The sequence below is a fragment of the Sander vitreus genome, chromosome 6 (assembly GCF_031162955.1).
Source record: "Sander vitreus isolate 19-12246 chromosome 6, sanVit1, whole genome shotgun sequence".
In the NCBI taxonomy this organism is placed as follows: Eukaryota; Metazoa; Chordata; class Actinopteri; order Perciformes; family Percidae; genus Sander; species Sander vitreus.
Window position 1 is genome coordinate 11,185,597 of NC_135860.1, and position 22,853 is coordinate 11,208,449.

Genomic DNA, 22,853 nt, shown 5'->3' on the forward strand with positions numbered 1-22,853 from the left:
CTCCATACGACACAGTCTAGTTGATGGGCAGGCTTACCGTCCATGTGTGAAGACTCGGGGCTGTTGGCGGTGCTGATGTTGTTGCCTGACCCATCACTGATCTCTAACCCAGGCACGGAGGAGTTGCTTCCGGTGGGACAAGACTTCCTGCTGGGGAGGGAAGGGGCTGCAAGGTCGGTCAAGGAGCCTCTGCCGGGAGCTGAACACTTACGCTCCTGAATCACTTTCTCCTTTTCCGCTAAAGAGGGGGAGGAATACAACAAGTTTAACAGAGCTGAACTATAGATAAAGCTGATGCAGAAAAACATGACCCAAGAGCACTTTAGTCCGTGAAAAAGGGACAGAGACTTTGTGAGACAGACAGACAGACAGGATGAGTATGGTGCAATCAGGGCCTCTGTAGTTAATGAGAGCATTAGTTCGGTGCAAGAGAACACCCACAACCCGAGGACGAGATGTGTGAGGTTTTCTGGTGATTACAAAATATACAGTACAACAAATTCTTCAAATAACCACCCTGAAACCCAGGAACAACTACACAATGCTCCACCCACATCCCCTCCCAGTTTGATTTGGGACATGCAGACATGCTTATGGAGGCTTATGGGTTGATTAGTAGGGATGTGACCATTCTACAGAAAAAAGGAGGGGTCGGGAACTCTGGACGTCTAGTACCTTCAGCCTCCGTTTTAGGTTTGACGTCAGCTGTAACAGGAAAGAAGGGCAGGACAACATGTTCTCATATCCAGACCATTAATGGACATCCATATACTACATGTCATTATATTTACATACATGTAAAATGTATATCATGTGTACATTTAGAGATTGTAAATACTTTCAAATATCATTCACAAACTGTCAGAAATGAAATACTAGATACGATAAAAATAACAGTATAATAGGGCTCATGTGTGATGTTTGCTAAGACACAAAGCAGATACATACTGTTGCCTGCAATCCAGCTGGGGATGCCAGGAAACACCCCTCTGGGCTTGGCTTTTGTCGATTCTTCCTTCTTAATCTGAAAAGATAAGGCCTTTGTGGATTCATCCTTCTTATTCTGAAAAGATAAAACAGATAGGAAGCGAGATAAGCCAAGTCAAAGCAAGTCAAATCTGAGGGCTGCAGAAACACAAATGCTTCCCCACAATGGTTTTATGAGGACATCGCAGTGAATTTATTGACCCGTCTGATTTATTTGTTAATAGGATAGGGATGTTATCCTTCTACATAGTTGATGATAGCCTACCTTTACCAGCTGTCTCCTGAAGAAGCCTCCTCTGGACTTCTTACTGTCAACTGCCCTGGTTTTAACTCCAAGGTGCTTCATGAAGAAGGCCACTGCTGCAAAGATGGATTGGCTATGGAAGAAGTTAGAGAAAGGTATTAATTAATAATATCTACTACTGTGTTTTGTAAAAACTTAGTTGTTTATGTTTTATCTTGCAGGAATCGTATTTGAATATAATTAAATTAATGCTAATGCAATTCTTATAGACGCATCTGTCCTTAGTTTATTTCACGGTAAAGGCTGCAATAAAGTATATTTGCATAGTCTCTGGTGTCACTGATGGTAATGCTGAGAGACTTACACAGAATCGACAGTGCAAATGAGGAAAGATTGTGAGGATGAAAATGAGGATGGGCAGATGCAGGGAGGTGGGAAGAGGGACGTGGAGAGTTGAAGATGTCCAGAAAGGGAGGAGGAGGAGGAGTTGACAAGAGTGGGGAGGAGCGAAAAAGAAGACACAAAAAGACAGGAGGAGTTGAGAGAAATTAGAGGAGATGGGACAATAAAAAAAAAGACTACAGGAGGAGCCTCTGGGGATGTGCATGCAACAAAAGCACAAGTGTCTTCATTTTACAGAGCATGCTGCCTGAATACACGGAGTGCAACATAACTTTAATCACAAAGGATCTGAGAGAAAAACATAAAAAACCTAAGAAGTGCACGACAGAATAATTTAATGTACGCGCAACACATGAGAATGATAAGAATGCATCGTGGTCTTTTTTTTATTTTTTATTTTTTATTTGGTGCACTTGAGCCAGTATGCAAAAGTCTTGTGGGTTGACCACACCCTGGCTTGGAGAAAGCAGGCAGAGATCAAATCAGTTTTATGTGCATAAATACCCACTTAAACAGAACGCTCAAGCTAATTTTATAAACTTCATTAAAAAAAAAAACTCACCATTTTTCCTCGTCCGAGACAATTGTAGGTCTGAAAGAAAAGAGACAGGTGTCAGTGATGTTACAAAAACAGACCCACTCATCTTGCAGCATCAAGCTCACCTCTTCCTTTTAAGTAGCATTTTTCCTTTCTCTTGCTCGACTGATTATTAAGTGTGTTTTGGGCCGGTGGAATCTGAAGTGACAAAGCTTTTCCTGATCCAACTCAAAGCTGATTATTGTGTTATTGTGTTCAGAGTAAAAGCTATTGAACATATTCTAAAAATTTGCACACAAAAACAGAAAAAAAAACTAAAAAAAAAAAAAGTTCAAAAAAGTAACAGATGCATCAAAAGCTGCACCTCTGTCCACTCAAACAGTTTAAAAATCAACTTGCACTCTTGAAGATCTGTAAATAATTCAAACTATTGTCTCCAGACTGTCTAAAACTTTATCCACTCTGGTGTGTCTCTCCGTTAAGCTGTCTGCAAAGGGAATCCAATGTCTGAAATGATCCAGCACAGCGGAAATGTCTATTTAACCGTGTTTTTGTCTGATGCAACACGTAGGCAAGACTGTGGAAATTGGATACTCATGTTTTGCTATGAACATAAAGGGTGGGAGGGGTTTCCCTGGGATTTCCCTGCATAATCCAATCATATGGTCTGATTGCCTCATTCTCATCACCAGAAAGACCAATGAGAAACAGCTGGGGCGAGGTCACTGTGTTGTGGTCGAATGAGGAGGGAATTGGATGGGGGGGGTCAGTGGGTGCAAGAGTGTGGGAGAAGTGTGAGGGTAATAGAGAGATGATTGTCGGGAGGAATGAATAGAGTGAAACTGAATGAATCTTTTGTGCATTGGAGATAGAGATCCAACTGTGTGATAGTAACTGAGTGAGTCAAAAGCTGAATTATCATGTCTTTGATACAGACTGCTTTGCAGGCTTTTTGTGTCTCCTTCACTGTGCACTTCCCAAGCAGCACCACAAGACGGGTGCCGCTTGCACACAGTGCATCTCTTTTCATTTATGTTGTTCATCTTTTTTCTGTTCTGACAAGATGAAGTTAAACAGTCTCCTGCCCTCTCGCTGGCCTCCTCTCCCTCTCTGTCTGACTTGCTTCTTTTAGAGGATAACACATTGTAGTCGGCCACGGGGTCAAGGATAGATTAACTTTCCCCCAGATCTCTTGCTTTCTTTCTTTAACCATGTCCAGAGCAAGAGCTATCCAGCATCGATAACCCTCTGGCCTTTTCTCTCCCCTTCGTTCTTCCGCTGTGTAAACCCCCCCCCCCAAACCCAACACCGCCACCCCTCCCTTCAATTGGCAAAATGCCACGGGAGCCTTCCTGCCAGCGTGGCACTGCTGACTCCATCTTTTCCTCTCTGCCTCTTCATTTCCTTCTTACTCTATTGTGCTCTCTTCCAATCACTATTCCCTCTCCAGCGCTCTAGTCCAGTGCGCTTGATTTTCTCCATCTCCTGCTGGATTTGTCTCTGTGTGCTTTGCACTAGATTGGATATGTGCACAGCTAATGTTAACTATACCTTCTATAGGGCTTTATAGAAAGTGTAGTGCCACCTTTATAGGGAACAGAACAGAAAAAGGCTGCTTTTCCATATTTTTTATCTGAAAGACCAATCATTCTCTCAGCTTAAAGGAAATAGAGCAGCAGGGAATAGAGAGGACACAAGTATTTTCCTCATCCAATTACTATATAAATGTTAGTAGTTTAGTTTAGAACTAGTTTAGTTTCAGAGTTTAGATCCTCTGGTTCCATAGTTCTAGGATATTTTTGGTCTAAAAGCTAAGAGCTAGTTGTTCCTCAACCTTGAGGAAGTCTCCTGGATAATCAAACAATGCTTTATGTTTATGTAATGCATATTTATTTCCAACTTAAATTCTAAATAATCATGCTTTTTCTGTCTGTTTTGTGTGGCAAATTGCAGTAGATACTATGACCCATGAGCCTTGGCTGCTGTGCGAGAGGCCAGTTGGAGGTGCAAATCAAATTGAAAACACTTCATCATTGCAAGTAAGAACAGATTAAGGTACCTTATTTGCTACAGTCATCCAAAACTGACCAACATTGAACAAAATGAACGCCGACAGCTCCTCCGACTGACGACGGCACGGAACACACCGAACAGACTCGAGTCACCGACCTCGCCAGATAATCGGGTTGGTGTGTCAGAGCCTTTAAGCGCAATCTTTAGTTTTAAATCTCTGTTAGCACCAAAGTGCTCCTTGGAAGTCGCAGTTGACCTCTCTCCTCATGTGTTTATGTACACAGGCCTGTACAACTTTGTAATCAGAGAGCCAGATAGTTTCTAAAGCAGTTGCTAATTTTTTGTACTGATCATTTGACTAGGTAAGTTGTATATCCAATCTAAACTCCTTCCTTATTGCTAGTTTATACTAGGTAGGCAATAATACTGCCAGCAACTCTTCCTAATAGGCACATTTTAATGCTTCTTTTGGGTGTTGCAGTGGAAGAGAGAAACGCTCACTGTGTCTCTGACATCTTGTCCAGCAGGTTCTCGGCTACAGACTTCTCCTTCATCTCCATCGGGATGCGGTCGGTGGGATAGTGGTTCTCCACGTCAATGAGCTCAGCCTCGTTGGGTGTCATACCCATCATCCTCTTCTGCCTGTGCAAGAGACAGCAATAGGAGGCAGTAGTTTGGCAAGATTAATATTGAAAAAAGGATTAATACAGTATACTGATTCATGTTTTCCAGATTCTGTGAGCAGACACATAATATACTGTAGATGAAGAGGGCTGCTCAGTGCATTACCATATAAACTAAAATATGGCCATTCATCAACAGTTACAAAAGAACAGTACCTTTTTAATCCACGAAAGACAAATTGTCATTATCCTTTCTATGATGTCTGCATTTGTTTGTTTCGTGTTCTGAGTGCACTGCTTTTTAGCAGAAAATCTCACATCAGGTAATTTTCCTGTACATCTAAATGCAAGGCAGCCCAACTAAACATTATATTGTTCAGGTTAAAAAACTAGCATAAGCATAAGCATCATGGTTATGTATCAAATAGGAACGCAAAAATAGATTCCTCTAGGATAAATTACTTATCTAAAGCAAGTTTCTGTTCTGTAAGTTTATTTTCATATTGAAAAAATATATATAATATAAAACATATAGTCATTTAAAGTGGCTGTGTGTCAAGAATCCTTAAGTTATTGCTCCATTACCACGGTTTTCTGATTTCCTCCCATTCAAAACAAAAAATGTGGTTTATGTCACTAATTAAAAGTTAGCTTTTAGCTCGCTTGCTGGTTTACTGATTTCACTGAACATTTCAAACCTCAGAAACACTCACAGGTTAGAGCTTAAATGTCAGTAGTTCTGAGAAAATGAGAAATAACTATAAATTGAACACCTATTCTCTTTAGGTCTGAGTACAGTATATACAGCAGAAACGTTCCTGAGTGACATTTCATTACACCAGGGTTTTCCCTGGATTTTCTTTTAGACACAGGTGGTGCGTGAATTAACTTCATTTTTAGTTATTAGGCCTTGATATTTCACTAACTGTATAATTGCTCACCCTTCTCTGATTTGAGTCTCAGACTGACCCTTACTTTCCACTTGAACGGTCTCATCTGGCAAGCTGGTTTATTAAGAACGTGTTAGACTGTATGAGACATTGACAGTGGTTTAAATGTCCCCATACTTAGTTACTAGTCTGAAGATGTTAAAATAGCTTATTATAGTCTGTCATCTTTCTCTGTCCTCTGTCTTAAGCCTTTTATTAAAGAATGCTGTCATCTTCTTTATATTAATTCCGGAAATGAGATTTCAACTCACTGCATAATTTAAGACATCAGTGACAATCAAATCAAAGACAACTGTGTTTGTTTCTAGGGCTGGTTCTCGTTTGATGTTGTTGTTTTTTTTCACATTATCCACATTATACAGGCAGTGGATAAAAAAAACACACAGAAGAAAAAAAAGAAAAAAAAAGGGAGGAAGGTCGTGGGACAATCACTAAATCAAGACAAATTTGTAAATGTAAAAATTGCTCACGGTGCAATGTTTATGAAAAATCTGTCTGACTAAAGCTAAATAAACACACAATTTTTTCCAGCGCTTTTCGTTTGATGTTTATTTTATACTTCTAGCAGAGGCAGATATGCCTTTTGCCGCTGCAGTAACCACGGTAACCACAGTAAACAATGCTGCTGTATGCACAACTCATTTGGCAGAAAGACACCGTGACCAGATATAGAACAATATAATGGTAGTTGTTTATTTATTTTATTTTTAATAAAATTTAATAAAATAACATTTTATTTTGTTTATTTATTCGAAATATAAAAAGTATGTACACTTTCTTTATTAAGTATACAAACTGTATACTCATATCATTTTTAGAACTAAGAGCATAAGGTCTCTCAACACATGATAATCATTAGTCTCAAAGCAGAGTGCTGTGATCATGACCTAAGACAAATATTGTAATATTTGGGGTAAAGTTAAGACTATACATGACTGAGTAGAGTTCAGGATGGGGATTCTAACCTGAAATCTTCCAGCTGTTTGGCCACTTCAGCAGCCTGCAGGATCTGAACCTCCTGAGCATAACGCCTTTGGGTGTCCTCGTGGAGCAGATCTGGACGGGTTCGGTCTTAGAGAAGGGGGACAGGAGAAGTAAATGAATGAGAATCAGCGACACACAGAAGAAGACACAGTGAGGGTCTGAGGTGTGTGTGTGTGTGTGTGTGTGTGTGTGTGTGTGTGTGTGTGTGTGTGTGTGTGTGGCAACAAATATATAAAGATTTCCTAAATACACCACAGGAAGACAACTTACCCAATTCGTAGGCTACATTCGCTGGTAGTACCACTCTGAGAATCTATATTGTGGAGCAAAAGACAAAATAGATTTTAATTTAAATCCCATATGTTAAGATAGATCAGATCGCACAAAATTACTGATATGCACGAGTCTGGTTTTTCTATAAGTCACTGCAGATCTGTGTACAACAGTCCTTTAATAAATCCTACCTTCATGGAGGGTATAGTGTTGAGTTTTTGAGAGGCATTGATTCAACTGTATGGTAATTTTGGAGAATGTAGTTTACACGGGTGACATGTGTTTCTATTATTATGTCCCCCACTTTCAAATCCGTAAGGGCAGGCTAAATAACAGAACACCTGTATAATGCAATACAATTCAACAGCACCACAAAATACAGCCTCAAAAAGAATCATAAAGTTGAATCAACACGTCTCTAAAACAAACATTAGTTTGAGCTAGGTGTACTTAAACTGGCAACTGAGTGTATATAGATAATTGCTCCTTTGTTATGTATTGACACAAGGCAAAACAGTGTGGTATATCAACTGACAACAATCCAAATAAAGTGTGCAGTAGCTACATATTGCCACAAGGGGTCATTTCAACATTAGAAATAAAACAAAACAAAAAAAGAGAAACAACACATGTTCCAAATGGAAGAGACATAGCTCTTTCATTGACATGAAAATAACCACAAGGGCCAACTTTATGTCAATGGGTCTACAAAAGATTAAGGTTTAAAAAATTAAAAAAGCGAGGCTAAGAGAGGATGATTCCTTCTTAAGTGCTTTCCCACGATCCTGACAGGAAGCTGTGGGTTCGTACAAAAGACAGACAGACTAACAGACAGACAGGGAACGAGTGCAGCACAAGCCAGCTCAGCTGACAGGCATGTGCAGTGTGTGAGTTTTGAGGAGGAGAAGGAGACAGAGGCCAGGTGTGCAGGGAGGAGCAATGGAAAGTGACACACAGAAACTGAAATGTGCTCCACAGATACAGAGTACAGGCAGAGCAAACAAAGCCGACAAACAGCCGTGCACTCACAAACAAATCACACATTGTCTCTCCTGAGTTCAACTCATAGACTACAGCTGTGCAGTATATCAAATTCCTATTGATGGAACACAATGAGAAAATAATCCAATACCTATATTGCAATGGCTGTTAGGTTTATCTGAATTGATTTCTATAAAATACACACCACCAAAGACTGAAAGAGCAAGAATTAGCGACTAACTGACATAACTCTCTAAAGCAAAGAATCACAGAATATAAAATGTAAAGAAAGAGAGCGCCTATTGAGGGTCTAACAGGAGATTTAATCCTAAAGTATATCATTATAGGACTATAATGGAAGTGTGTCAAACCACAAAACCATGCAAACATACATGTGATAATTCATTAATTTGGCATCTGCAGCATCTGCTAAGGTAATCACAATAAGGTACCAAGTCCAAACAGTGCAATGGAGGTCTTCCTGGATGCTAGGACATGATTACATGCTTTATTGTTAAAAACTATCTATCTTTCTCATACTGCCCATGGCTGCTGCACCTTCACCCTCTGTATGAGACACTGTCTATAAATACTAAATACGGAAAAGCATGATATGTCCACTTTAAAGAAAAAGTGATCAACACAAATCTGTTAAGAGTGCTTAAAGCCAAATACAGTATTAATGTCCAGTGTTGGGCAGTAACACATTACTTAGTAATGTATTACTGTAATAGTATTACTTTCCACAGTAACGAGTAGTGTAAGGGATTACAATTTCCAAAACAGAAATTATATTACAGTTCTAATGCAAGTAACGCTGCGTTACTGTGTTACTCGTGATTTGTTTTTGTCCCGGGTAGGCTTGCTTATATGATGTACGTTTGTGGTAATTTAGCGTGAGGCAGGTCAGGGCCAGAGTAGGTCCATCACGTCGGCTACTAGCCAAAAAGCTAAACAAAGGATGACTAAGAGGAATAATTTCAACAGCTGGAAGTATTGTCGTTATATAAAGGCTGTGATCTGAGTGGGAACATCGTTGACATCCAACATGTCACTGTGAGCGGAGCAGAGCAGTGTCCCTCTCCTCTCTCTCTCTCGTGTAATGTAAGCCTTTGTGACACCCGACAAAAAAACTTAATAGGCCTATGTTAATGTGCGATAGTCTTCGTACCATAACCGACTGAATGCAAAATGTTTGAAGTTATGCAGTTAGGCTGATAGTTGACCCCTCCTGTAAGGTTAAGAGTAACATATTGCACTTCGTGAGTAACTTGCCCAACAGTGATAATGTTCATAATCTTAGGCTAGATGAATTGCACGAGAATACAATACTGCATGTGTCTTCATGTTATCAATGTGACATCTCTCCCTTTCTGCCTGCTACTTGGCGGTTGCAGGCACGGTCTTGTGTGTTTTGTTACCAACTTTACTGACTAACACCATTCTCATGATCATTGTTTTTATTTTACCTTAAGTTTAAGCCAATACATTTAATTTGATCAAAACTTTATTCCTGTGTTCTTGATAATGAAGTCGCTCGTTATTTCAAGTCCGTTCGCATCCACTTTAAACTGGCATGCAGACGAATATCTTACAGGAAATGCAGTGTTAGTGTGCTACTTACTGCACCCTTGTCCAAGAAAGTGTTGTAGAACTCCACAAACTGTTTCTTGGTCTCTTTGGCACTGAGGTTCTTGAAGAGGTCAGCATGGAGGTAACACAGCTGAGAGGAGAGACAGACAGAAGATGCAATAGCCTTTAATGTCCTGTATGCTGTATTAATGCACTCCCAAGGTTTATGTTCTTATGTGCACAATTAACAGAGTATTTGATACCACAACTCATGATATACTGGCATATCATAATATATAAGGGACTACGGGCGGAAAATAGCACTTAAGCTACAACCTGGTACAATGCATCTCTCCTTGTTCTTATACAAGGTTAATGTTAACATGTGCATCGTCCCTGTTAAAATTTTTTTTATAAAAACTAATTTTACTTAATTTTACCTGACCCTTAAAGTCAAGCTGCTGCTGACAAGAATTGAAGTGCTGTTCATCAAAACACCGAGACTAATTGGGTATTTTAATCATAAGGACAATATATCATAAAATGATAGTCATTGTCAGCCATAATCACGCACATACTTCAATCTCAATTAGTCATTAAACACTATTATGACTGTCTTCGATAAACAATTTACACTTCTGATGTTCTGACATACTTCTATTCTCTACATGGACCTCCATGAGACAAAGAGGGTAATAAAGGAGGAGGTTGTCATGGCTGTGGGAGATGTAACAGTACCTGGGTGGGTCACGGTGTCTGCATGCAGAACAAAGGGGAAAGGACAGGAATGCTTTATATCAGCACTGACACACAAGGGGGCAAAATGTGCAATCTTGTCTATAAATCAATTTGAATCCACAACAAAAACAAGACCCATGTTGTAATAATAAAAAAGTAAAATTCCTCTAGTTCAAGTGCAGTAAAATTCTATTATACATGTACTATATATATATATATATATATATATATATATATATATATATATATATATATATATATATATATATATATATATATATATATGTTGGATTAACAATCATCAGCAATCACATAAGTAGAATCTCATTCCTGAGCAAATTCATTTTAATTATTATTTATTGTGGAGTTCTTTAAATTTCTTTAAAGATATTCAATGCCTTAAAACAAACTCGAGCCAGAATAAAACCCAAGATGTTCATGTAGGCAAGCTGGCTGTAAAAGTTTTGAACTACAACAGAAATCTGTTCAGATTAGATATTAATGAGTACAACACGGACATATATACAAGTATAACATGTACAAGGGATCCCCAAAACACTTCAAAGAACGAACAATGATCCAACAAACAAAATGAAAAAGAATTATATTCAATTAGATAGCCTTAAAGCTGTTACACACCAACCAGACGGCTGACCGTCGGCAGAAAAGGCAGTCGGACTGATCAGTCGGGTCCCCGATGTCCAAAAGAAGGCCTGAAAACACACTGAGGCGACGCCGACTTGAGCGTACGCTCTGCGCGTGCGCGAAACGTAATACGTCTCCATACAATAGTAGCAGGCAGCGCTTCTCTGTATTGTTTCCCAGAAAATGAAAACCGGCAGCTGATAGGACGAACGCGTCACGTGGGTCTTTTTTCTCCGGAAAGTCACAGCCAGACTGTCATGGCGGCTTGTTCAGAATACGATCTCATATTGTACTAAAATAGTTCACCGAAACATGTGTCTGAAAACATTTTAAGCGAGAAATAGGCCATGCAGTTGCTGAATCTGTCTTCATTTCAGATCGACAAAGGTCAGTTTAAAAGATTTTCATCAGATTTTGAAAGGCTCATCCCGCTTGTCATTTCCGGGTGAGTCCCGACTGCCCTGTCTCCGACTGAGCATGTCAGGTCGGCCAAAATAAAGGCCGACAGCTCCTCTGACGGACGACGGCACAGAACAAACCAAACAGACTCGCCAGACTGTCTGACGGCCGATAATCAGGTTGGTGTGTCAGGGCCCTTAGTCTTATATTATTTAACAGGAGTTAGGAGGAGACAGTGTTGAGATATTAGGTTAAGTTGTTAATACATATAACATTTGGGGTAATTTGGCTCCGGGTAATCAGGTATTTTATCTGCTGAACCATAACATTTGACAAACCCACCAGATTTAATTGACAAAGCACATCATGGCATCATCTTTTAGTCCAATTTGTTTAATATATAAATAGTTATTTCATTCAAAATGATCTGTTAATGTTATGTAGTCATTGTATATGAATGAGTCATGAATAGTTAATAAACCTCCATTGGAATAGTTTATTTCTAAACCCAGCCGTCACGCACCACGCCGTCACATCCTGCGCCACCCACCACAAGTAAATTCTCAACCTGTGGGAAACACTGACACTTGTAAAGTGCAAGTATCATGCATGCCATTACACAACCTGTGTAGACATCTGTAATGATTAAAATAGACGCATCTATGTTCCATCAGACTTGTATGAGATGGATGACAGAAAGACATGGCTGAAACACATCCTGTGTAGACAGGGTGTTGCATTATGGGAGTTGTAGTTCTCACCAGAGGAGCAGGGTCAAACTGTAGAATGACATGTTGCATGAAGACCAGCAGGTGGGTTGGCCGTTCCTTCAACACATCTATATTTTTGAAGTGTACGCACTGGTCATCCATAACCTGAGAGAGAGAGATAGAGATAGAGAGAGAGAGTGTGAGAGAGAGAGAGTGTGAGACAGAGAGAGTGAGTGAGAGAGCGAGCGAGAGTGAGAGAGAGAGAGAGCGAGAGAGAGAGAGGCCATAAATTAAATTATTTGAAATTACGCTAAGCTGTCTTGTGCCACCTTTTTATTCACTCACATCATTGAGATCATTCTCGAAATCCTCATCCTCAGCCCCGATGATGCTCATGGCTGGGTTTGAGCACTGAGCCCCAAACACGCCCTGCTATGCAGAGAGAGAGAGAGAGAGAGACAGAGAGAGAGAGAGAGAGACAGAGAGAGAGAGAGAGAGAGAGAGAGAGAGAGAGAGAAAGATAGAGGGGGGAGGAAAACAAGACAATTAGCAAACATTGCACTATAATTTAAACCTGTAGGCTTCCTCTTTGACGTCCTGACTCCCCGCTGAGCAGAGCCAGACATAAAGACAGATGGACACGGTGAACTTTCCAAGTGAAAAATCACATCAAGCGGAAACTTCCCAGAATCCAATCACGCCTCCTTAAGAGACAGACAGGCCTGATGTGTATTAATGCATAAGGTCCTTTAATTACTATAAGTAGTATGTCATTCTTATGAGCCAAGCGAGGCAAAAAAAAAATACTGTCAAGCATCAGCTACAGGTTAAGCAAAATATAGGAGTTTGTGACTTGCAAGAACTAAACTATGATCTGAGGAACCACTGACAAAGCCTGCGATATTTACTTGTTTAGTAAAGCTTATTCTCTCCTGAAATAAATCATGAGGCTACTGGGAATGGCTGATAATAAATGATAATTAATGGATAATGAAGCAATTCAAAAGTTTTTTTTAGCTAAATAACTTTGAATATTTTATTAAGATGGGGGGGTGTTCTGTGAAATGCTGAAGTCCTCTTCCCCCAGGCCACACGAAAACATTTAGTTTAGGTGTTGAAATCAAGAGGGAATAATTCAGTGTTTAACATGCATTGCGAAATAGCATCTTCGATTTGAGCTTTCTCTGAAGTTTGGCCAAATTTTTCCTTGCCTTTGAAATCCATGAATGGGGGAAAACAAACGCACCGGAATGGGTGATCAATTTACCCCCACCTTTTAAACCTCACACCACTTCCCCTGCACGCATACACACCCAAAACACACAAACAACACAGCTCTTGTATTCAGTCTTCTGAAGGCCGCAGACCCAGGACAGCGCCACTACCGGGGAACACCCAAACACATAAACACATCAAAAAGCCAACAGCTACACTGTACAACATTTACCATTGTCCACTGCTAGGTGAGTACAGAGGGCAGAGTGTAGAGAAGTATGAGTCAAAGTAGCGAGAGGAAAAAGTGAGTCCAATAGTCCCTGAAGGGATTAAAGCCTTGTAGTAAGGAGCACGATTGTTTTTTTTTGTTATTTTATAGATTTAGAGTTATGAATTCCAAAACTTTACACATCCAAGTTCCACAGCCATGTTGTGTTGATGGTAGTGAATGAATGTAAAGTAAGACTTTTCTGTAAAGGCTCCAAAAATCTGGAATAATCTGCCTGAGAAGAGTCTGTGTCCTCTTTGATATAAATCATATGCGTAGCTTACCCTTATTTTAGTTTATTCAGTTCTGTTTTGGCTTTATGTTCTGAAAAAGCCCGAAAAGTGCTTGATAAATAAAGTTTATTATTATTATTTATATACACCAGAAGAATAAAAAAAATGTCCATACCATTTCTTCTGAGAAAGCTAAACCTTTAATATTTCTGGTTGTATGAAAATCTCTTTAGCAGAACAACTTTATGGTAAGATCAATTCATGGGATTTTTGCATCAATGTGAAAAGAATAACTTGATTTGTCAGATATTTGATCCATTTGGTTGGGAAAAAAACAGACATTCCTGTGCAGTTAATTTATCTAAAAGTGTTTTTTAAAGCACTATATTTTGATATATATATCAATATTACAACATACAATTACATATACTGGAATAGACAATTGTATTCATATCACTCAGTCTAAGTATATCTAAAATACTGATGTACTATAATGTAAAAAGACTCAATCAGACATTCAAAATTGTTCTGATTGGATATGCAGAATTGATAATGGTTGAGTCAATTGAAGGATGTTTTACAGAAGTGTGCATGTTCACAGAGCATGGCTAATTATATGTGGGAATGTGGATTGGTTGTGCAGATTGCTTAAGTAGCATTAAGTAGGAACTGAAAAATCACTTAGTGGTTAGAGTTGATAAAGGAAATGTGAGCGTGTACAAGACCGCAATTTGATTCAGGGCCTGAATACAGTGTTTGTTTAAGTGGAAGGCAGGAGAGCTGACAAATGCTTTGAGGTCAAGGGGAGTTCTTGTAAAGAGTCAGAAAGAGAGGCAGAGCTGTTAGTCAGAGAGAGAGAGAGAGAGAGAGAGAGAGAGAGAGCGAGAGCGAGAGCGAGAGAGAGAATGTGTTCATTCATGTTCATAACCAGTGGGCTGTGGGGTTGAGAAAGGCCAGTATTGGAGCAACATGCGTAGGAGGGGTTAGCCAAACAGAGAGTCACAGGCCTGTCAGGGCCATGAACACACATCTGCACAGACAAACGGAGACAAACACACACACACACACACACACACACACACACACACACACACACACACACACACACACACACACACACACACACACACACACACACACACACCCCTCCTTACCAAAGTTACGCCGCCAACGCAACCTTACCCAGGCAAACACAAAGTTATGTCACCACGACAACAACAGCTATAACAGACATAATAACATTTCCTGGTAAAAAGATGAGATTCTTTCACTATTACAGCACAACTGAAAACTATTTTCTTGCATATCATACAGTGACAGGTGCGTAGGAACAACAACTCTGTTAACTGAGAAGGCACCAGAAATCTTGTAGAATGTCGGTCACCTGTATTCACTTCAGTTTCCATTTTGGTCAATATAACCTCATAAAGACATACATTTGTCAGTTGGCACACCTATGTAGTTTATACTATGTTATCTGAAAACATGTCAAGCTATTTTTATTTCTATAGCCAAAAATGTGCCTAAAAGAGCTTTACAACCTGCACAACAAACCTGCTTATCCCTAGACCTTTGCTTCAGATAAGGGAATCTGCATTTCTTCTTTCTCTCTAGGGGTGGGAGAAAAAAATCGATACAGCATAGTATCACAATATTTTCTGTGGCAATACTGTATCGATACACAGACGCCAAGTATCGATCTTTTATTATATGTGTTGGTCAGTTTGTCTGCTTGACAATCCCATTTTGCAGCAATACAACTGAAGAAAGATAAACAAACAGAGACATTTATCTTCTTAGATAAAACAGATGTTGACTAAGTTTCCTTTCGGGGACATCATTTGAAATTGGGAAAGATTTGAAGTTGGAAAAAGGTAATAAATTGCAATATATCGCCGAATATTGCAATATGTTTAAAATCACAATATCGTATTGTGACATAAGTATCGTGATGATATGGTATCATGAGGCCTCTGGTGATTCCCACCCCTATTTCTCTCCAAATAATGGGGGGGCGGGTATCGCAAGGCTTGTATCATGTTGACGCGCAGACAGTGTTGTTGTCATTACTTAGAATTCCTCATGGGGACAACACAAACTATGCACTATAGCTTTAAAGTGAGTAGGGCGGCAACTAATGATTATTTACATGATCGATTAATCTGATCATTTTCTCGATTCATCACTTTGTCTATAAAACCTAAAAAACTGTGAAAAATGTCCTTCACAATATGATAGCGCTAAAGCGGATTTCATTAAATGTCCTCCCAAAATATTAAATTTACAAAAATGTAAGACCAGGAGATTTTTTCATTTTTGAACTTGGACCCATCAAATGTTTGGCACTTTTTCTAGAAAAATTACTTAAACAATTAATTGATTGTCAAAATAGTTAAAATATTTTCAATCGACTAATAGACTAATTGACTAATCGTTGCAGCTCTAAAAGTGACTAAACTGACAGTGAATGATTTCTGTTTCCATCTCAGTTAACTGTTTGACTCAATTAAGATGCAAAAGCAGAAGATGCTTGTTAAACCTTGAGGGAAGCCTCCTCATTACGGAAGATGCTAAAGCCAATCCCTTGTTATTGTTATGTCTTGGTTGATATTGGAGTTACTGTAATACATGTTCGTACTCTAAGCGATGAATTGAAGTAGTCAGGGGGAAGCCAATTGCGGTATGTCTCAGAGGGAAGTAGGGAAGGTCAACTCTGCTCGGCATTTAAAGAGCACAAGAGTATAGAGGGGCAGGAGTGGGAGCCTCCTCTGCCCAGATGGAGCCAAGTGGTACATTCCAGCATATGGCACAGTTCAGACAACAGATGGAGACAGTCTGTGAGCTTCAACAGTAACCAGACCCTCTTCCATTCACCTCTATTAGTATACGATAGCTGGCATAAGCTCCAAAATGTGAGGGTCCTTCCTGGCTGATACAGACGTGGCTGAGTTAGAAAGGAAAGACCACAAGTAGTATACAGTATTTGAACAGAGCGTCCCAGAGGTACCGAGATCAGCTCCGGTGCTCCTGAGAGTCGGCAGCTGCCCCCCACCCAGCCCTCCCCTCCCTCCCATCACATTCCAGTACTAACTAAGTGTCAGGTGGCATCAATCCAATGATAGCCATCAAGCGTACGTGCCTTTGTGTATGTGTGGGTTAAGACTGAGCACGTATGTGGGAGGGGGCCATTCCTATGTGATTGTGGGGAGCTGCTGGTGAACGTGTGCGTGTATGTGTGCATTATATGACAACTGGTTTCTACAACAACATTCCTTCTTCATCTCTGACCAGGCCACGCTCTAAAACTGTACATAAGCAGAAGAAAAATCAGCACCTGTTTCATCAGACCTCTTGAATATTTAGACAAAGCAGCAGAACAGTTTAGCATTTCATTTTACCACCAGCTTACGCTGAAAGGTTACGCTGCAGCCTAATAATAACTGAGTCACTGTTACATCAGTGGGCATCTTCGGCGTATACTGCTTGCACCTGTCAATCAAGCTCCTGCAGAGGGGAGTGGGATACGTTTAGTGGAGCAGGATCATGACCAGGTCAAGTGATGAAGTGCTTATACATGCAGTGGAACCACAAAGTGTTATGAGTAGAAGTGTGCTGATATCATGTGCTTTTTTCAGAACCAAACAGAGGACAAGGTTCATCATTAAGTGGATTTGCCAAAAAGTGATCTACTTGTTACTGCACACCAGTTACAGTCTGTGTTTTTATTGTCTTCTTCGGTCAGTAAAAATAATCTCCAGACGTTTAACCCCACAGTTGAAATATTGTTAACAGTGGCATCTAAAACAGACAAAGTAGTAAATAGAAGTAGCCACACCAAGACAGAAACAATGCAAGAACATTTTCTGTGTGAACAGTCAAAGTTTTATCTTATCTTATAAACAATGTTTTTTCTCACAATAAGGCTCTTTACAGACAATACACACACACACACACACACACACACACACACACACACACACATTTATCCCCCACCCCCCGAAAAAAAGTTAAATTGCATAGTTAAAGATTCCTAAAATTAAATTACATCTTTTCCTTCTAGCTCTAGAGGGAATCTGTGAAAATGCAAATGTTTTGTCTCCTACCTTGAGCCCACTTCTGACCACACCCATGAGTGGTGTAGTGGTTAGATGTCAAACAGGCTTTAAACTTTCAACCAGAGAGGGCAGTGCTTTTCACCCTGATGTTTAGAGTTACTCTTTAAAAGCGAAATTTACGGCTCCGGAGTGGTAGTATAAAAAAAAGACACTGTGACAGACAGCAATTACCATCACCACTGTCCTCTGTGTACTCCCCAGGGATCAGATCCGGGGACGCTGAGGGGCCATCCACACGGAAACACTTTTTGGTGTAAACGCACGTTTTCAATTGTTTTGGCCGATCATCCAAACAAATCCTGTAAACGCACTGCCTGACGACGCACTTTTTTGAAACCTAGTCCCAGGGTGAAAAAATTCCAAAATGCCGCCCTTGCGTCTTCGTTTGGTCGGCGAAGCCGCATACTTGCGTATCAATGATGTCATCGCCACACCCCTCGACCTCTAGCCTTCGACCTTTTATCCCGCGACGACGTCTCATAACAACAACAATGGCGGACTACATGCTTGTGTTCCTGCTGGAGAAGATATTGAGCCTATTAGGGTTTAGGACTGTTTGGTTTCTTCTACTGTCTGTTTGTATACAGCGCGCAAGCTTAATGCGCATGCTCCGCCTCTTCTTCTCCGTCTTTTAATGAATTTCTGTAGCAGAAACAGCGCCACCTATAGGCCTGGAATATGAAGTAGCGTGTTGAGTCATTTACAAATGGATCCGTTTGGTACGCAAACATTCTTGAAACGATGCCAGGGAAGACGGGGGGAAAAAAAAGATTGTTTTGGTACATGAGGACGTGGCCTGAGATGACTGTGCTGAAAACAACACACTCATTCCACCAATAGATAAGAGATGGGCTCATTTTTCAACAAAAAACAGAAATAAACCTAGGCATCAATATAATCTAAAGATGCTATATGTAATAATTGCTCAGATAGTGACTAATATGTCAGCATCAGAGATGCTTCTTAGTCAGTGGTAACCTGAGTCGATGTGTTTTTAAAAATAAGTCAACATCATAGAGCATAAAAGTTACAACTATTTAAACTTTGAGTGTAGTGACAAGGTGTAAAATGTAAAAGATTCACAGAGGAATACTTAGCATAGCTTTTATCTTACTGTACTAAAAAACACTAAAATTAGAGTTTGACTCATTCACACTTACTACATGCACCTGGCCACAGAAGCCATTGTATAAGTACAGGTCACTGTTCTGTTCTTACACTCGGTCACAATAGGCTGTGTCCTGTCCTCTATATGCTATGAGGGCAGTGTCCAAAAATAGTCCAGCAGCTAATGGCTATAGCTTGCTGTGTTTGTACTGCTGTTTATCTGGCTCTCTTATCAGGCCACAGACTCATTAGCAGAGACTTGGGGATTCCTACCAGCACCACTGCTCCTCCACTAGCTGCTCCCTGAGGCGCCTGAGCAAAGGAGAATTAAAAAAAAAAAAAAAAAAAAAAAGAAAGAAAAAATTGGGGGAAGGTGGCAAATGGGGAGGCACATAGACAGGAAGTGGGTGTAATTTCCTCAGGAAGCTATCAGAGCCATTTCTTGTATGACCTTACCTATCAGATGAAAAGAGAGTGAGAAGCGAGACAGAGAAGGAGAGAAAGGCAGAGAGTGATAAAAGTTGAAAAAAACAAGAGCCCAAAAAAAGAAGTGTTTCTCTAAGAAATATTACGGACAAAACTGCATCAAACGAACCTCCTGTGCTACTCGTCATTGGAAAAGGAAGTTACCGCGCTCAGCATGAACGAAACTTAGTGATGAACAAATGAGGAACAGAGTGCATGAGAAACGTGTGAAAGGGAGAGGATGGCCTATAACTGCAGGGTTTAAACATTTGTATTCTGAATGGGTTTGTAGACACCATAGAGATGTCTTTTTGGCAGTATTATGGCTTTGAGACTGACAAAGACCATGACAAACACAAATTAAATAAAAGTGGGATCCTCAACATGAAAAGTCTGGTCATACTTATATCGCTACAATTATTTTTTTTTTCAGGATTTCACAGAACCTATAAATGTTTAAACACCCAGATTTTTTTTTATCTCATTTCAACGCCTGTATTGCATTCATAAACTTCTAGGACTTACGTGGACTAGTAAACATGACCGTGACTGCAAGCACTAGCCTATATACACCCTATAAACTAAACAGAGAGAGAAAAGGAGCAAGGGGCCTAGTGAGGAGGGAGGGGGAGGAGAGGGAGCTTGGAGAAGAAATTAAAAGAGGGGACACGCTGTAGCAGGAAATGACGAACAAGGCAGTAACAGTGGAAAGAAAGAAAAAAAACAGGCAATGGAAACATGAATGTGAGGAACTCTGGAAAGTCAAACAAGTATAGAAGCAACCAGAAACTGTGTTTGAGCACAGACCTACACCTGAAAGCTTACAACCGTTGCATCTGCTCCCAAAAGACAACACACATAAACAACCACATACACACTAAATGCTATCAACCTTGACCAAATGGTTCTGGCTGCCAGCTGGCAGAGTTGACAGTGAGCTAGCACCTCAGTGAAAACAGACCCAGAGGCATTTCTGACTGTGTGTGTGTGTGTGTGTGTGTGTGTGTGTGTGTGTGTGTGTGTGTGTGTAAATAGATAGATAGATAGATAGATAGATAGATAGATAGATAGATAGATATTTATTGATCCCAAAAATGGGAGTAAGTGGGCTGTGCATTTTTTAAGCATGGTAAACTGTGAAATTTACAAATGTCACAATTGTGAGGCAAATTACACAATAAGATTGTATACACGCTTGACTGCAAATATGAAAATGTAACTAGTTACGTCTCTCTTTTTGCAAACATGCAAGTAAACTCGCTTTTCTGACATTTTGTTGGGGTTACAAGTATTTTGTGACCTTAAAAATTAAAGTTACAAGCGAGAAAAGGCCGACAAACGCTGGCTTAAAAGGGACACTCTGACTTTAAACATCAAGTTCAGTTTACACATCATGGGGCGTACTACTACGCTGAAAGCAGTTGTATAATGTAGCTTACGAGGCAGCTTTCTAAAGACTGAAGTCTGAAGTCTGAATATAACCCTGATGGTGTCATCGGGGTCACAATGGATTGGGTTTGAGACTTTAAAATCTTATCCTGCTATACAAATTGGAGATGTGGAGAAAAACATGGGCATTTAACGCATACAGTGTGTGCTGAAAGACACTATGAAGTTGCATTATGAGAAGTCAGGGCTCCAGACTAACTTTTTGCCTTGGTTGCACTGGTGCACCTAACGTTTTTATTTAGGTGCACCAACACAAAATTTAGGTGCACCCAAATTTTTCCTTGCGTCGCCATTAGCACTGAATGGCGATACACAATATATAGCTTGTGTATTTATAGCTCTGTATTTTTTTTACAAAGTGGGCTAAATGTTCAGTTTTAAGTCAAAGCCACTTTTCACATAACTTTTCAATAAAGGCCGAAATCTTAAAAAACAAACAAAAAAACAGAGACAGAAAGACATAGGGAGACAGAGGGAGAGAGGGGGAGTGTGATGGACTGAAGCGTATGTTACTCACAGAGTGACGGCTGACTCATTATGAATGGGTCCAGCACGGGTCGAATGCACTTTGGCGGGTCAGCGGCGTTACACACGTCTTGTGTAGGCTATGAAATGTCTGTATCATCACTGCGCTGCATTTTTATGAACTATGGTATTCTGGCGGGTCCAGCAGGCTCCGTCTCACACACTATTAGCCTACTCAACGAACTGAAGTTAGTTGCATTTAATAACTTCTAATGTGTTTTTCGCCATGGCGGCCGCAATAACAGAGAGTTACCAGCGGAAACACTGGTACCAATACAGGTTTCCCTCTCATACTTAATATACAGCTGTGTTAATAACATGTGGACCGGCGGCGCTGTGTCTCTCCATGTTGCAGGTGAGCGTGAATGGGGGCGGGGCTGCGTGGAGGAGAGATCCAAACACAGGCACGGCTTTACAGAAGGAATGGGTCATGTAACGCAACATTAAACCATATCGATATAAACAACATCGCTTCGTTCGTGGAGAGGCAGCGGATGCAAGGACGTTAGGTGCACCGGTGCAACCTAGGAAAAATCTTAGTCGCACCCTTACAAATTTCGGTTGCACTCTAGAGCCCTGGAAGTGCTTGACCCATAGGCTACTAGTGACTGAAAGTCAGGACATTTCAACTTCTGCTGCTTTGGTTGCTTATCTTTTTTAATCTGGCTTTCGCAAGCCCCGACTTAGTAAAAGTGCCAAAAAGGTATTACTTCTGAACAGATTAGCCTAACAGACAGCACAAGCATCTTAAATAATTCTACAAACACCAACTTGATTAAAGATAAGGCTCTTATCAACTCGCAGAGATAATACATTTCAAGATAACAAGGCCTAATGTGACTTAATGTCTGCATGTTAGTTCAAGTAGGTAAAAGGGCAACGGAATAGTTGTCTGAACATTACAGAGGGCAAAGTTTTCCCAGAAATCTCTTCACTGCAACAAACAACAGAGGAGAGGGTGCACTGCCAGATACATTAGATAGTGTGCGTACATGGTAAGTGACATCAGTGTATGCCTGAGAGAGGGAGTGGTTCATCTGTGGTGAAGGTGTAAATACCTTCTCAAACATTTTTTTCCTCTACTTTTTGAAGACCACATCCTTTTTTCTTCTACCATCCCGCTACATCTTTTTTCATTTCCTTGTCTCTCTCTCTCTTTCTTAACCTCCTTCCTCCGTCTCCTCCACCTTTAGCCTAAAAGAAAGCGGACCCTTGTGCGATCGCTCCAAGACAGCCAGTGCATTCATGGCCGGCAGACAAGGGCCAATTATGTAATTCAACGACCATTACGTAGTGGCTAAAATAAGATTATAGCCAATAGAGCAGGGAAAACACAGGCAGGTCTTTTTATTGCCTTGTTGGTCAGCTATAGGTCCAAACAAATGATACTGTTGAATCCCTCTGGGTTTTCTGATTT

At 40.3% G+C, this 22,853-nt stretch overlaps 1 protein-coding gene across 6 annotated transcripts in view; it reads right to left on the bottom strand.

Annotated features, from left to right (window-relative positions):
* Window positions 1-22,853, bottom strand: part of arhgef1 (Rho guanine nucleotide exchange factor (GEF) 1) — a 45,204-nt gene that overhangs the window by 15,805 nt on the left and 6,546 nt on the right. For 3 of the 6 annotated variants that reach the window (XM_078252494.1, XM_078252492.1, XM_078252497.1), the window contains exons 2-12: window positions 12,405-12,488; window positions 12,111-12,224; window positions 9,620-9,718; window positions 7,012-7,054; window positions 6,723-6,828; window positions 4,686-4,826; window positions 2,196-2,225; window positions 1,253-1,364; window positions 949-1,063; window positions 676-705; window positions 38-238 (exon numbers count right to left, since the gene is read on the bottom strand). In XM_078252494.1, coding sequence (XP_078108620.1) covers window positions 38-238; window positions 676-705; window positions 949-1,063; window positions 1,253-1,364; window positions 2,196-2,225; window positions 4,686-4,826; window positions 6,723-6,828; window positions 7,012-7,054; window positions 9,620-9,718; window positions 12,111-12,224; window positions 12,405-12,455 — 1,042 coding nt within the window. In that variant the 5' untranslated portion in view covers window positions 12,456-12,488. Of the gene's footprint in view, window positions 1-37; window positions 239-675; window positions 706-948; window positions 1,064-1,252; window positions 1,365-2,195; window positions 2,226-2,296; window positions 2,661-4,685; window positions 4,827-6,722; window positions 6,829-7,011; window positions 7,055-9,619; window positions 9,719-12,110; window positions 12,225-12,404; window positions 12,492-22,853 lie in introns of those variants that run through there. The other 3 variants (XM_078252493.1, XM_078252495.1, XM_078252498.1) reach the window with 3 other exon arrangements.